Here is a 14,097-nt window from a genome sequence, read left to right as displayed (position 1 = left end):
TAGGTTGAGTTAGGGCTGAGATACAGTGACCTTGGGTTGGGCTGGGATTGACCACCGGCCCGCCCCACTTTCATCCCTAATTGCAAGCATCCAACGAACCCTATAACATTCAAGTAATGGGCATTTTCGTAATTTCCCATATAAAGTCTATGCCATGTAACATACTCATGTAGTACCATGCCATGTCTTTATAAATATATATGTGCTTGAAGAACGCCATCCACATCTCTAACATGCAACACCACAAACATGCCTGCAAGAAGTGAAGAATCCGACTACGATAGCAGCTGTTCGTCCATCACAACCCGAGATTCCGGCCATGGCTGGATCAGCGATGTCAGTTTCGGGAGCTCCAGCTCCCTCTCTGTCTGTTCATATACGGACAGCATTTCTCCTTGTAGCTACAAACCACACAAAGCCAACCAAGCCCATTGGGAGGCCATGGCACGCATCCGTCGTGCCAACGGTCGAATTGGGCTCGACCAATTTCAGCTCTTGCGCCGTCTTGGCAGCGGCGACATCGGAAATGTTTACCTGTGCCGGCTCAGGAACCCCATCGTCGGATTGCCTGAGTGCCTATACGCCATGAAGGTGGTAGATAGAGAAGCGCTCGCCATTAGGAAAAAACTACAGAGAGCTGAGACGGAGAAGGAGATCTTAGGCATGCTCGATCATCCGTTCGTGCCGACGCTTTATGCCCAGTTCGACGCTTCTCGTTACTCGTGTTTGGTTATGGAATTCTGCCCTGGCGGGGATTTGCTTACCGTGAGGCAACGCCAGCATGGGAAGCGTTTCAGTGTTTCATCTGCTAAGTAAGTGCTATCTAAGTATTTTCAATTTCTAAATAATAGTTGATTTTTTACTTTGATTTTTATAAAATTAGTGTTTTTCTATATATATATATATATATAGAGAGAGAGAGAGAGAGAGAGAGAATAGCTTATACAAAATGACGACTTATGACGACTTCACTGGAGAACCGGAAAGAATTGAAATGACTGATGCTTTTGTTTTCTTTTGTTTTTTTTATTTATTTATTAAAATATAACTTATTTAGAATGATGACCCTACTAAGAATTGAAAGAATTGTAATGACTAATGCTTTTGTTTTGTTTTGTTTTTATTAAAATAGATTCTATGTCGCGGAGACTCTTTTAGCTATGGAGTATCTTCATATGATGGGTGTGGTTTATAGAGATTTGAAGCCAGAGAATGTCCTCGTCAGAGAAGATGGTCATATCATGCTTTCTGATTTTGACCTCTCGCTTAAATGCGATGTCGTCCCAACCCTCCTCAGAATTAGGCTTGACCCTGCGGTCGCGGCAAAGAGCCCAAAAAAGGGCTCAATTCCTTCATGTGTGGGGCCAATACAACCCGTTTTATCATGTTTTTCTGCGTCTAAGAATCCAAGCAAGCAAAAGAAAGAAAAACCCGTATCGGAGTCGAAAGCTACAATCGCTACGGTACTTCAGGAGCTTGATCCTGAGCTAGTGGCCGAACCCGTCAACGCTCGATCAAAGTCGTTCGTTGGCACACATGAGTACCTTGCCCCCGAGGTGATCTCCGGGATGGGCCATGGGAGCGCCGTTGATTGGTGGACACTTGGGGTGTTTTTGTTTGAGCTATTGTATGGGAGGACACCATTTAAAGGTGAGAACAATGAGAAGACACTTATCAACATCATCAAACAACCATTGAATTTCCCCAAGATTGATGTGAGTAGTTTCAATAGTACTAAGGAATTGGAAGAGATGGTGAAGGCCCAAGATCTTATAAGCAAGCTTCTAGTGAAGAATCCAAAGAAGAGGATTGGAAGTTTGAAAGGGTCTGCTGAGATTAAACGGCATGAGTTCTTTAAGGGTGTGAACTGGGCCTTGATTAGGTCTGTGAGGCCTCCTGAGGTCCCAAAAGACTTGGAGAGGATGAGAAAGAGAGTGGGCCACCTTCCATCAAAGCTAAACAAGAGAGATAGGGGTACAAGTGCTACATATCAGATTCCTCAGCATTTTGACTACTTCTAACTGTAGATATTTGTAGATAGAATGGGTGCAAAAGTCATGTGATGACATTAAATAGGTAGAGTTTTGTTTGTTATCCCTTTCTCACTAATGAAAGTTTGAAAAGAGAGATTACTATGTTTACATCTGTATGTTTTCTTGTTTGGTTATTTTAGATGGGAATGCACTTCTGTCACATCCCTCAATGATAATCATTGTTGTTCAATTGATGGCCCACCATCAATGGTTTTAATTAAAATACTATGATTCCAATGGGTAGAGTGGGCCCTGCATTGGCATGATGGATGGTTTTGGGTTTGAAATCTAAGCGCTTTGGCCGCGCTAGCTTTGCTCGGGTCCATAATAAATGTACTAGTCTCAATGTGACCATTAGCCGTAAATGAGCCACCGTTGTAAAAAAGAATTAATGGTTTAAAGATATTTGTGAGTAGAGTTGAGCACGGGATGACTCAACTCGGCAAACCCAATTTGTCTGACTCATTCATACCTGACTCGATCTAAATTGAGTGGGTGAATCGATCTGAATTGTGCAGACTCTGTCCAATCTGAACTCAAATTGAATCAAGTTCGGGTCACCCAGTAACTCGACCCGAAATACAACTCGGTACTGACTCGAGTTGATTCGAAACTCGACTCGTACACACACACATATATAAACTCAGATCTAACGTTTCACATCTGAGATGTCGTATAACTGATGGAGAGATCATGATTATGACAGGCGTACTTAGGGGGTGTTTGGAGCATGGATTAGATGGGTTTAAGTGGGATGGAATTACCAAAATGTAATGAGTACACCATGTCAGGGATTGTCGTCTAATCTCATGGCTTCGAGGCCATCCCACTTTATGTTTGGAAAATGATTGGCTACTCATCTTGCTACTACTAGTCGGTGCTCTGTGTGCCCGCCATGATGTATGTGTTTCATCCATGCCTCCACCCATTCTTCCATGTCATTCTATGGTACGAGCCCCAAAATGAGTTTGATCCAAATCTCAAGTGGACCGCACAATTGGCCCTAGGGGGTTTTTAATGGTGTAATTCAATCACTACTATTTTCCCATGGTATGGTCCACCTGAGATTATATCTACCTCATTTTTGAGATCAAGCCTTAAAATTATATTTCAAAATGGATGGATAGTATGGATTAAACACATACATTATGGTGGGGTCTACATACCACCAACCACTAGCCACGTGAAACCCAAAGTAGGATTGCAGAAACCCTTGCCCGGACATTGATTCCAAGAAGGGCTTCACAACCCATACCTTATATGAGTCCCAAACAGGACATTACAACGATCCATGAGATCTTAAAACCCACTCCCACACAATCTCATTTAAACCCATGCGCCAAACGCGCCCTTAGGTTTTGAGTTGTGATTTCAGCCTCGTGGATTCCTGCTGCACTCGATTTGTTTTGGTACTTGTGATCGGGTTGGAATCGGTCTAAATTAGTTTAGGCCAGACCTAGACTCGGATCAGATCAAACATGTTGGACTCAGTACCAAGTTGGGTTGAGTTCGGGTCAAGTCTATTTCAAAACCAGATTAAGTCAAGTTAGTCGTAATTCGATCTGACTCGACTCGATGCCGAGCTCTATTTGTGAGCGGTTTATTATTAAAATTTTTTATTTATAATTTAAAAACCTCTATTTGTGAGCGGTTTATTATTTAAAATTTTTTATTTACAATTTAAAAACACTCATTGAATTTAGATTATATTTAAATAATTTTAACATTTTATAAGGGGGGACTCTTACATGCGGGATAATATATAATAAATAAAAAATTCTGAAATTGGATTATTTTAATCTTTAACCATTTAAATATTTTCTTCCTGCCTAGAGCTTAGGCTCAGGGGACTAGGACTAGGGCTGGGTTTGGGACATCTCAGTCATCACGGCCTCTAACATTAGATTTGGTTGGCCCAAAATTTCCTCCAATTAATGGAAATTTGTTGGTTGAATTAGGATCGTTGATTATTTTCTTTCAACTGTCCACCGAATTTCCATGGGTAAGCAGGTTAGTAAATGGGTTTAGTGTACTTGTTGGTTTATGATCCATCTAAAGTGTGGCTATGATTTGGACGGTTTAATTGAGTTGCATGTAGACCACTTGTACAACTTCCCAGTGCGCGTGTATGAACTAACACATACTACCTGAGTATCAATGTAACGGTTCATACTCAACCTGCAAAAGACCACTGACGGATCCAGGCCGTGGACCATCTATGTGGGGGGCCACCTGTTGAGCGGAACCGAGGTGAAGGTAAAATCGGGAACGGTTCAGATTCAATGGGCTGGTCCAGTTATGGTATTATTGGGACCGTCCAGCTCCTGGCTAATCCAGTGATGGGGCGAGGTCGATCGAATGGTTACAATACAAACACATGGGCCACGAATCATCGAGGGCCCACCTTTTGACGGGTCCTGATCACCGTAAATAAGTCATGGGTCGGCTAAAGTTTGGTAGAACAAGCGATCATCTAGGTCTGGAACATCGAACGGTCCATCTCAGACTCGGAGTCAACGCTGGATAAAGGACGGAGGGCATTTTCGTAATTCACATCCTGCCAGCCCTTTGATGGTGTTTACCCTGCGGCCGTCAGCCCGCAGGGGCACGCGGGCTTTTTCCACCATGTGAACAGTACCAACAACGGGGTATTTTCGTAATTACAGTAGATGCTATTTCGGTTAACTTACGCCTGAGATGCACAGGAGCCTAACGTGCACACATAAGTGAAGGGCAATATTTCACTGTTAGTTTTGCACAATCTAAAAAATGGAGAGACTTCAGCCGCAGACATGGCATAGCTATATGAAAATCCAGACTGTCTAGTTCTCTGACCTAACTGGAGATGGAACATATGAGAAATTTCTCTACATAAATGACATCAATCATCTGATTTTTCTCTTCGAATTTGAACCATTCATTATTTACTTTTAACCATCCATGTAATGGCCATTTTTTGGACGGACATGATTTCTTGATCATCTTGATTTTAGAAATATGGAACATCTGTGATGCTTCACACAATTTTGATGGTCTAGATATATGTAAGTCAGTGCACATGTCAGTGCCACGTGTGCAGAGGATGGGTCACCACCATTTTAGCAAAACTAGTAGTAGGGAGCCGATTAGGTGTTACCCAGGTAACACGTTAGTGGGTTTTTTCCTGACCGTGGGACCCACCTTGATTTATATGTTTCGTATCTACACTGTCCATCCATTTTTCCAGATAATTTTAGGTATATACTCAAAACTTTAATTAGATCTAACTCTCAAGTGGACCACGCCATAGGAAACGGTGGTCATTCAACTCTCACAATTAAAAAATTTCTAGGGGCTAATATAATATTTATTTGGCATCCAACCTGTTGATAAGATCATAAATCCCTCGATTATGGATAAAATAGAAATATCAACTCGATAAAAATATTTTATGGATCCCAAGAGGTTTTTAATGGTGATAATTCAATACCTAATGTGTGGTCCACGTGAGATTTCGATCTGATTATATCTTCATAAAATACACTAAAAATTTTCAGGAAAACGGATGGACGGCTTGGATATACAAAAATATCATTAAGGTGGGCCCCACTTTCAGGGAAACATACCAGGGTGACACGTGATCCGCTCCCAATCGAATGCTCTCAGTCTAGCACACTTCTTCGGTAAGCTCGCCGATTTGGCACACGTGTAAAGGATCCGAGCTGCTCATCGGACACCTCTACCGTTTAGATGAGCTGAACCAAAAATCAATTAGATCTGCTCATCACACGAGCCGTCACTTGTACAGAAGAATGGACGGTTAAAAGAAATAGACCAGTCGACCCACGTTGAAAAACGTACGGGGCCCCGACAAATAAGTGGTCCACCCTAACTTTTCTATCCAAGGCGTTTTTTCTGTTTCGCCAATCTGAGAGAGATTAGACATCTCACATGTGTGGTATGCTGGCACGTGTGCACGGCGACGCCACATGTGTTCTTGCCTTCATTGACGTGGACCCTCGTTTTGCCAGTGATTATGAGGCGAGTTATGCAAGGCTGGCGTCATGCGGATACAAAGCTCACGTATGAAGGCTGAGATTTCTTATTGGACTGGGCTGGGCCCATCCATATCTGGGCTGAGTTTGGCTGGACCTCTATGCCCGTTATTTGGAACCAGCTGACTTTTAGACCCGATAGAAGCTATGCTTAGCCTTAGAGCTGTGCATTTGTGACTCGATTCGGCATATCCGATCCGATCCGCCCATTCCGAACAGAACGACGGCCAAGATCGAGCACGATCGGGTTGGAATTTCCAGATCCAATCCTTTTCGGGTCGGGTTCGGATAACCCTCTGTCAGACCGACCCGACTCGCATACCCGAATCGAATGTACCCGACCCGATCCGAATGCACTGCACGAACGGCGGGCGAATAGTATAAAATATCTTTTTATTTTTTTACCCTAACTTTCCTAACCCTATTTTTTCTTACCGACTCTCCCTTTTCCCTCTTTTCTTACCCTAACCCAACCCAAAAGACGGACGAGCGCTGCCCGACGTTCTGCTGCCTGCCCGATGGTCTTCCTTTCCAATCTTCTCTTCTTCTTCAACACCTGCCCGTCCCCGTCGCCCGATGCCAGTCTCCTCTCCTTCTTCGTGATTGAATCAGGTTTTGGTGATGATTCTATTTTGAATCTTTAGTTTCTTCTTATAAATCCTCTTCTTATTTCTTCTTATTCTAATGAATCTCGTCACCGCCGTTGAAAGATTCTAATATCCCGTTATTCCTCCAACTGAAAACCCCTCTTCCGAGAAGAGAGAAGGAATCTTAGCTTCGGTTGGAAAGATCTCAACGGCCATGGCTATTCCTCCTGGGAAGCTCACCTTCCTCGTCTGAGCAGTCCTCTCTCTCTCTCTCTCTCTCTCTCTCTCTCTCTCTCTATTTTTGCTTTTCTTTTTAAAAATATCTTTTAGGTCCTTTTCTTTATTTCAGATGTTTGTTTGTTCATTCAATGCATCGGTGGACGACTTAAAAGAGAAGTGATAAGATACATCAGATGTATAATTAGTTACGATACATCCACTTTTTCCCGCCACCTTGTTGCATATGTATAATAACATGTCCGTACAAATGGTGGGACGCACCATGATGATTATCTTGTATGAAAATTTGGCCGATATGCATATAGATTGGGGCACGGCATCAATATCAATGGAAGCCGATGGCATGACTTGGTTTATGCAAGGCTGACGTCATGCGGATACAAAGCTCACGTATGAAGGCTGAGATTTCTTATTGGACTGGGCTGGGCCCATCCATATCTGGGCTGAGTTTGGCTGGACCTCTATGCCCGTTATTTGGAACCAGCTGACTTTTAGACCCGATAGAAGCTATGCTTGCTTCTGCCTTCAGGCCCGACAAGTAACCTATACGGCTATACAAGCCGGACTCGAATCTGGTAGTGACTCCTCTAGCACCGAGCTCTTGGAATTGGTGGGTGTTATGGGCCCACCATGATGTACGTGTTTTTATCCATGCCATTCATCCATTTTTTCCGGCTGAATTTAAGGTATGAGTCCAAAAATAAAATAGATCTAAATATTAGGTGGACCACGCCATAGGATATAGTGGTGATTAACGTTCACCATTAAAAACTTCCTAAGCCTACGAAACATAAATATCAGCTTGATCTAAAACTTGTGTGCCCCGAGAAGTTTTTAGTGATGGGCATTTAATCACCACTATTTGCTGTGGTGTGGTCCACCTAAAATTTGAATTTGCCTCATTTTTTGAGCTAATGGCCTAAGAATAGTTGGCAAATGGATGAGCAACATGAATGCTAATAAAAGCAAATATGCATTTTATTTAGATTGTCCACCCATTTTTTTAAATTATTTTATGGCATGAGTAAAAAAAAGATGAGATCTAAAGCGCAAGTAGACCATAGAGTGGAGATTGAACTCCCACTCTAAAAATCTTCGTGGACCAATAATAGTTATGAACCGGCGATTAAGGTTTTTCATCATTTATATTCACCAATGCACTGGAAAATCAAACAAGCCCTTATATAATTTTTATATAGCACCTGTCTTCCACTAAGTCATGGAGCCTCCAAATTGCACATTTACTGTATTAATCATGCATATATTAAAGGGCTTGCATGTTGATGGGATCCAGGCCACTGATTAGAAAAGCCATACCATAGATGAGGGATGCCTCGCAACTGTTCCACAAGGAAAATGCTAGCCATTCAATCAATGGCCTATTTCAACGGTTAAGAGAATGTTCATGGCCAAAGATGGAAGGGTTGTGATTATTCTGATTTAAAAGATTTCTAGAGATCAGATCAGCCATCTACATTAAGGTCCATCAGATTAATACTCTTGATCAACACTGGTCCACTCAGACATCTCCTCAGTACACGTGTGAGCAAAGCTCATATGGACCGTTAGATCGTCCCATCAATTGGAGCATATCCACACCACAATCATGTTTTTAGTTTGCACACGTTAGACCCATTATGCAGTGATCCTGACCATCGACTTATAATTAGACATATTGACGGTTAAGAAGAGTGATACACCAACGGTCCACATTCAGCTGAAAAAAAAAATCCCAAAGATGGGTGGTTATCATCCCATCCGTAGTGGGTCCCAAAATACCAATGGTCTGAGCAGGCAAATAACCGTGGGACCACTTGGACAACAGAGGACCCGAGTATAAAGTGCATATCCTCGGACGGAGGACCACTCTCGAACTGCAGTCCTTTTTCCAGTCAAAGGTGTATGGTCATTCCCTACTCCCGAAGCACATGAACCTTATATTTCATTTACAGGACTGACCTTGACCTTGCTCTTTTTTACAATCTCCTTTTCCATCGTAGAGTCATTTTCCCCTTTTGTCTTTTAGTAGTTTTGAGGAGAAAAAATACTGATACTCTGGCAGAGTGCTGACCGTCCATGCGCATGCACACAGCTACAGTTGAACATACACGTGGCATGCACGTGCTTACTCCAGATTCTTGGTGCACTTTAGATGGGGAAAGTACCTAAAATGCAGATTGTTGGATGATCTTAACCATCTACTGATGGACCTTTGTTTGATAAGAGAATCTATGGTACTCTGGTAGACTGTGATGGATGATAAGCAGGAAATTAGAAATTGCGTAGAAATTGCATATGTGGCATGCAATTAATTCAAATTAAATAACATGGGTTTCATTTTAATTGTGTAATGAACCAAAATTACCTATTTATTTGATTATCTGACATTGGATTTGTGGATTTAAATTGGACGGTTAAGAATGAAAATATCCCACGGTTGTATTTCAACAAACAGGTGACCACAAATCAGAGATTAGGATTGCTTGACCAGTTTGAGTTTTGGACTGTGACAGAACGGCTGTGGGTTACACAGCTTAATTATTCAGTTTTAATTTTAAGTTAGTGTATGCCAATTGAACAGTTCCCGAGTGTCTACCTTTCAAATCACATCCGTTGTTGAGGTGGACCATTGAATATTTGCTTCTTGGCTGTCAATCTTAAGCCCGTAATTAGGGAAAACATGAAAAAAAAAAAAAAAAAAAAACCATATTTTTCTGATACCGGGTCTGTTTGGAAAGTGGGATTAAATGAAACCGAGTTGCAATCGGTGTTATAAACTTCATCCTGTGGGTGGAGACGACTAGAAGGATTGAATTAATCTAAGTATCATATCGTTAGATAAAATTACATTTGGTCCCTACAAATTCGACCGTGATCATTGGATGAAATTGCATTTGGCCCCGCAAATTCCATCATGTGGGTGGAAACGATCGACTTGAAAGACTTAAATAATTCATGTGTCATGTCTTCTATCCCAATAATAGATACTATAGGTTTTCTGAAGGATTTTTGAAATTCATTATATTTGTGGGCCTTAAATGTTTTATCCACAATGTTCATCCATATATACTCTTTATTATATTTGAGTTGTATAATTCAGGTTTTTTTCATATACACATGATTTCCTCATATGGCCTTTAATATAGAGTTTTTTTTTTTCCAAAGAATGAATTAGATCCCAAACATTAGACCTGGCAGTAAAAAATACCATGGTATTTTCACAGTAGTGTTAATTCTATTTAATGTAATTTCAAATAAGCCCTTGGAGGAATCTATAATGTAAAATTCACGAGGAATCTATATTTAACTTAAATAATGCCTCCTTGGAGTTGCTTTTTGGGAGAGGAAAATACAAAAATGATTCCATTTTATTTTTCTGCTTTAAAAAGTAGCAAAGCTCATGACTTGTGGGGCCCATGTAGCATGCATATAACATCTAAATTATTAGAAGTATGTGCCCCACTAGGGTCAAACAGTCAATTAGACCATCAAATGGGCTACACTTGAATTGAGATATTTTGAATAGTGTAATTATTTTTTTATGGATTGGCCCATCATATGATTGGATTTACCATATTCATGGTTTCATATGATTGGATTTACCATATTTATGGTTTGTTTAATAATAATGTTGGTATACATTGGTTGGACAGGTTAGGTGTGGGGTGCATACTACGTGGACCCATAACTTTTGATTTTCCACTTTATTGCAGAGAAAAAGTAAAAGAGGGCAATAATGTAATTTCTCCTCTTTAAAGGCACAGCCTGAGATATCACTATTTGGAAAAAACAGATTCCTTGAGGAATTTTGTATAAAATACTCCTATAACCATAATATTAATGAATGGATTTTTACAGTAAAACTTGGGGGAATCTATATTTTACCAAATAATACCTTGAGAAGCAGATATTACATGGAGCTGCTTTTCAGGGAATGGAATTACAAAAATGCTCATCTAGTCTTTTATATATATATATATATATATATATATATAAATTTAAAGTAGAGAAAGCTGACACTTGTGGAGACCACGTGGTGGTGTATAACATCCAACCCTTGGTGTGTGTGTGTGTGTGTATAACATTCAACCCAAGTAACTTATGCAACTGACCATGGTCCCAACAAGAACAAAAAATCATTCCGAAGTCATCAAATGGGGTATACTTAGAATTTAGATATTTTGAGTGGTGCAAATTATTTTTTATGAATTGGCCCACCTTATGCTTGAATTTGCTTTTAAAAAAAAAAAAAAAAAAAAACAAACTAACATATTGGTGTGCTTCTATTTCATGGGTTAGATGTCAGACACAAAACATGGGCCCTACAATTCAAGATTCTCCAATGCTGCAAGGAAAAAAAGATGAGAGGGAAGTAATGAAATTTCTCTTCCAAACAAAGCACCTGGGGTAGTAATATCGTTTCCTCAGGGCACCATTTGGCTGCTTTTGACTACTTTAGGATTTTTGCCTAAAATATTCCTATAATAAATGAGAAATGCTGTAATGTTCTGAAGCACTATTAGTTATAAACTCCTACTTACATGGGGATAATTGGACGTTTAGACTATTTATTAGGTTTAACTCTCATTTCATGATCTACCATGCAAAATCAAGCCAATCTGTCAGTCTTAACCATCTGATTAGTACCACTTAATACTGACGGCCAGGATTGTCTACGCAAAAATAGTCGAATCAAGAATTTTGATCCATGCATTTGTTATTTTATGAACCATCATGGACTCTTTATGATTGTAGATAACTACTTTTGTTAGGCAATCCTAACCATCCCATCCATTATTTATAAGGATGGATGTAAAACATAAAATATGTTATGGAAATAATGGACGGTTTGGATGGAGAATTGAGTTGTCAAAATGAACCAATGCTACTTGGAGCACTATAACTTAGTGTTCTTTTCTCATAATAAATACCAGGAATCAAACTTCTCCTTCCTAAATTTCTTGTTTTCATAGAAGAGAGTAGGATCATTTAGCATTTGATCACCATTAATTAATTCATGGAAACTATTCAATTATCTGATTCAAGATATTGAATTAATTTGATAATTGAATTATTGGCAAAACCAAGGAAGCTATTTTCTTTTCTCCACGATCTATCATTCATCTACACAAACTAATATGATCCACCATTAAAGCACTAACATCTTAAAATCAAATCAAAGTTCTAACTGGTCCATTTCATAATAAGTCGATTCCCATGCCTAGGGACGATGGGAACCATCAAAATCAAATGCATGGCTGGTGCTTAACCTTGGTCAACGGTCACTGTTCTACATACTCCAAGCACATGCTCCATGCAATGCAACTGGTCTCTGTGAAAATTTGCATAGCTTAATTTAACGACGGACTCTGTCCGTCTCTAGTTGAAAATGTCTGTCGCGCACTTTTTTAATAGGAACTAGTGGTTCAAGTGGCTGGATTTAGCGACGGACTAAGTCTGTCGCTAAAATGAGATTTCCAACAGATCGTCCATCGCAAAGTACCGCCTAGAGACCAACCTAAATATTTAGAGACAGATTTTAGTTGCTTTTGCAACGGACTACAACCCGTCATAAAAAACTTGACCCCAACTTGTTTTTCTTTTTTCTTTTTTTTTTGTAGAATTTTTAGCGAAGGATCATGAGCATCCAAACACACCCAAAATGATATGTAGTCCAATTTCTTATTCAGGCCAATATTTTGTGAATGAGATTCTAATTAAAACACAATTTACCTACATTTTGGTTATTTTTGTAAAAATTTGATCAACGAACTAAATCCGTCACTAATTTCTGAACAACTCGAAAATCAGCAACGAATTTTTATCCATTGTAAAAATTTACGAGTGCAAATAATACAGGTGGATTTTTGCGATGGGTAGGATCTGTCATTTATTTGTGACAAACTTAAACAGTCACAAATGTGTGACGGCTCCTACCGTAATTTTGCAAAATTTTTACCAACGGACTAAATCTGTCTCTAATTTCTGAACAACTAGAAAATCAGTGACCTATTTTGACTCCGTCGCTTCTCAGAGCAGCGATGTATAGTATTCGTCACAAAAGTTTATAATGACGAATAATACAGTTGGGTTTTTGCGATGGATAGAATCTGTTGTTTATATTTCATTTTACAATAGATATAGTTCATCACAAATTCACGATTTCAGCGTAGTGGGTGTTATAGTTTTTCAAATATATATGGTTTTTTAATTGATATTTTTTTTAGTTCATATTAAAAAATCAAAATTATTATTAATGATTTAACCATTGTTTACTTTTCTTTTTCATTTTGATGAAGGTCAATAATGATTGGACCATTTTCATTGTGAGCATTGTGACACATAATGGCCAACTTATCAGTTGTGAGGCCTAAGCCTCACAAATGGATAAGGGCATTGACTTCACCAGGGTGTTCCATTTTCTCCAATTTACTGGATGAATGAATATAACTAAACACCTGGATAACACGTTCATGATCGCATCGCATTATCTAGGTTGGCGACTAGGTAGTTGAAGTCGCAATAAGGGAGTGTTTATCATATGCGAACATTGGACGAGTCGCTTGAGAGAGTGTTGTTGGTGAGATCATGCATTATTCCATAATACATGCATACACATTAACAAGAGTAGTTAGGAATCTGTGTTTATATGTTTTTTATTAACCTCGCTTTTGGAATTGATATCTTGTGTAACTCATTGCTAATGGTACCCACTAAGTTGATCACTCACTCCCACTCAAGAACGGTATTTTAAAATACCAACTATTCTTTAAATGCAGGTGTCACGAAGTTGGACGTGCTGGACGGGGCAAGCATAGATGAGGAAGAAAAGCTTTCCTATTTTCAAATTTTGGGCGGATCTCCATAGACCGCTTAGGGTTAACGATAGGCCATTGGGTGAGGGGATAGTTACATACCATTTTTGGACTTTATATTTTGTATATTTTGCTGGGGGGTCACCTCGTCTGTCCCGTATGATATTTCCTTTGTTAGATCTACACGTACTTAGCCGTGTTTTATTTTAGTAACTTAGTTGTGTTTTGTGTTTCATAATTCATTTGATCCCTCTATTGCTCATTTCGTTTGACTATACCTGAAATTACTAACCCTTAAGATATAAGTGACACCAAGGAACTTGGAAGTTGAGTATTGCTCGACCCCCAAATTTCATGCATCAAAATGGGTAGAGGCTCGTCTTCTCAC

The 14,097-nt window shown here is 39.7% G+C and overlaps 1 protein-coding gene across 1 annotated transcript; it reads left to right on the top strand.

Moving 5' to 3' along the window:
• The first annotated feature begins 207 nt into the window (after positions 1-207).
• Positions 208-2,141, top strand: LOC131223229 (protein kinase PINOID 2). Its single transcript, XM_058218558.1, has 2 exons — positions 208-812; positions 1,133-2,141. The coding sequence occupies exons 1-2, from the start codon at positions 250-252 to the stop codon at positions 2,019-2,021; spliced, it is 1,452 nt and encodes a 483-aa protein (XP_058074541.1). The 5' UTR covers positions 208-249; the 3' UTR covers positions 2,022-2,141.
• The last annotated feature ends 11,956 nt before the right edge of the window (positions 2,142-14,097 follow it).

This window comes from Magnolia sinica, chromosome 13 (genome assembly GCF_029962835.1).
Source record: "Magnolia sinica isolate HGM2019 chromosome 13, MsV1, whole genome shotgun sequence".
NCBI lineage: Eukaryota > Viridiplantae > Streptophyta > Magnoliopsida > Magnoliales > Magnoliaceae > Magnolia > Magnolia sinica.
Note: the sequence above shows the minus strand (reverse complement) of the source record. Positions and strands in the feature narration are given on the sequence as shown.

Bases quoted from the DNA above. Each gene is read 5' to 3' on its own strand.
- LOC131223229 (XM_058218558.1), top strand. From the start codon at position 250: ATGCCTGCAAGAAGTGAAGAATCCGACTACGATAGCAGCTGTTCGTCC. The intron at 813-1,132 runs GTAAGTGCTATC...TTATTAAAATAG, and splicing joins TTCAGTGTTTCATCTGCTAA to ATTCTATGTCGCGGAGACTC.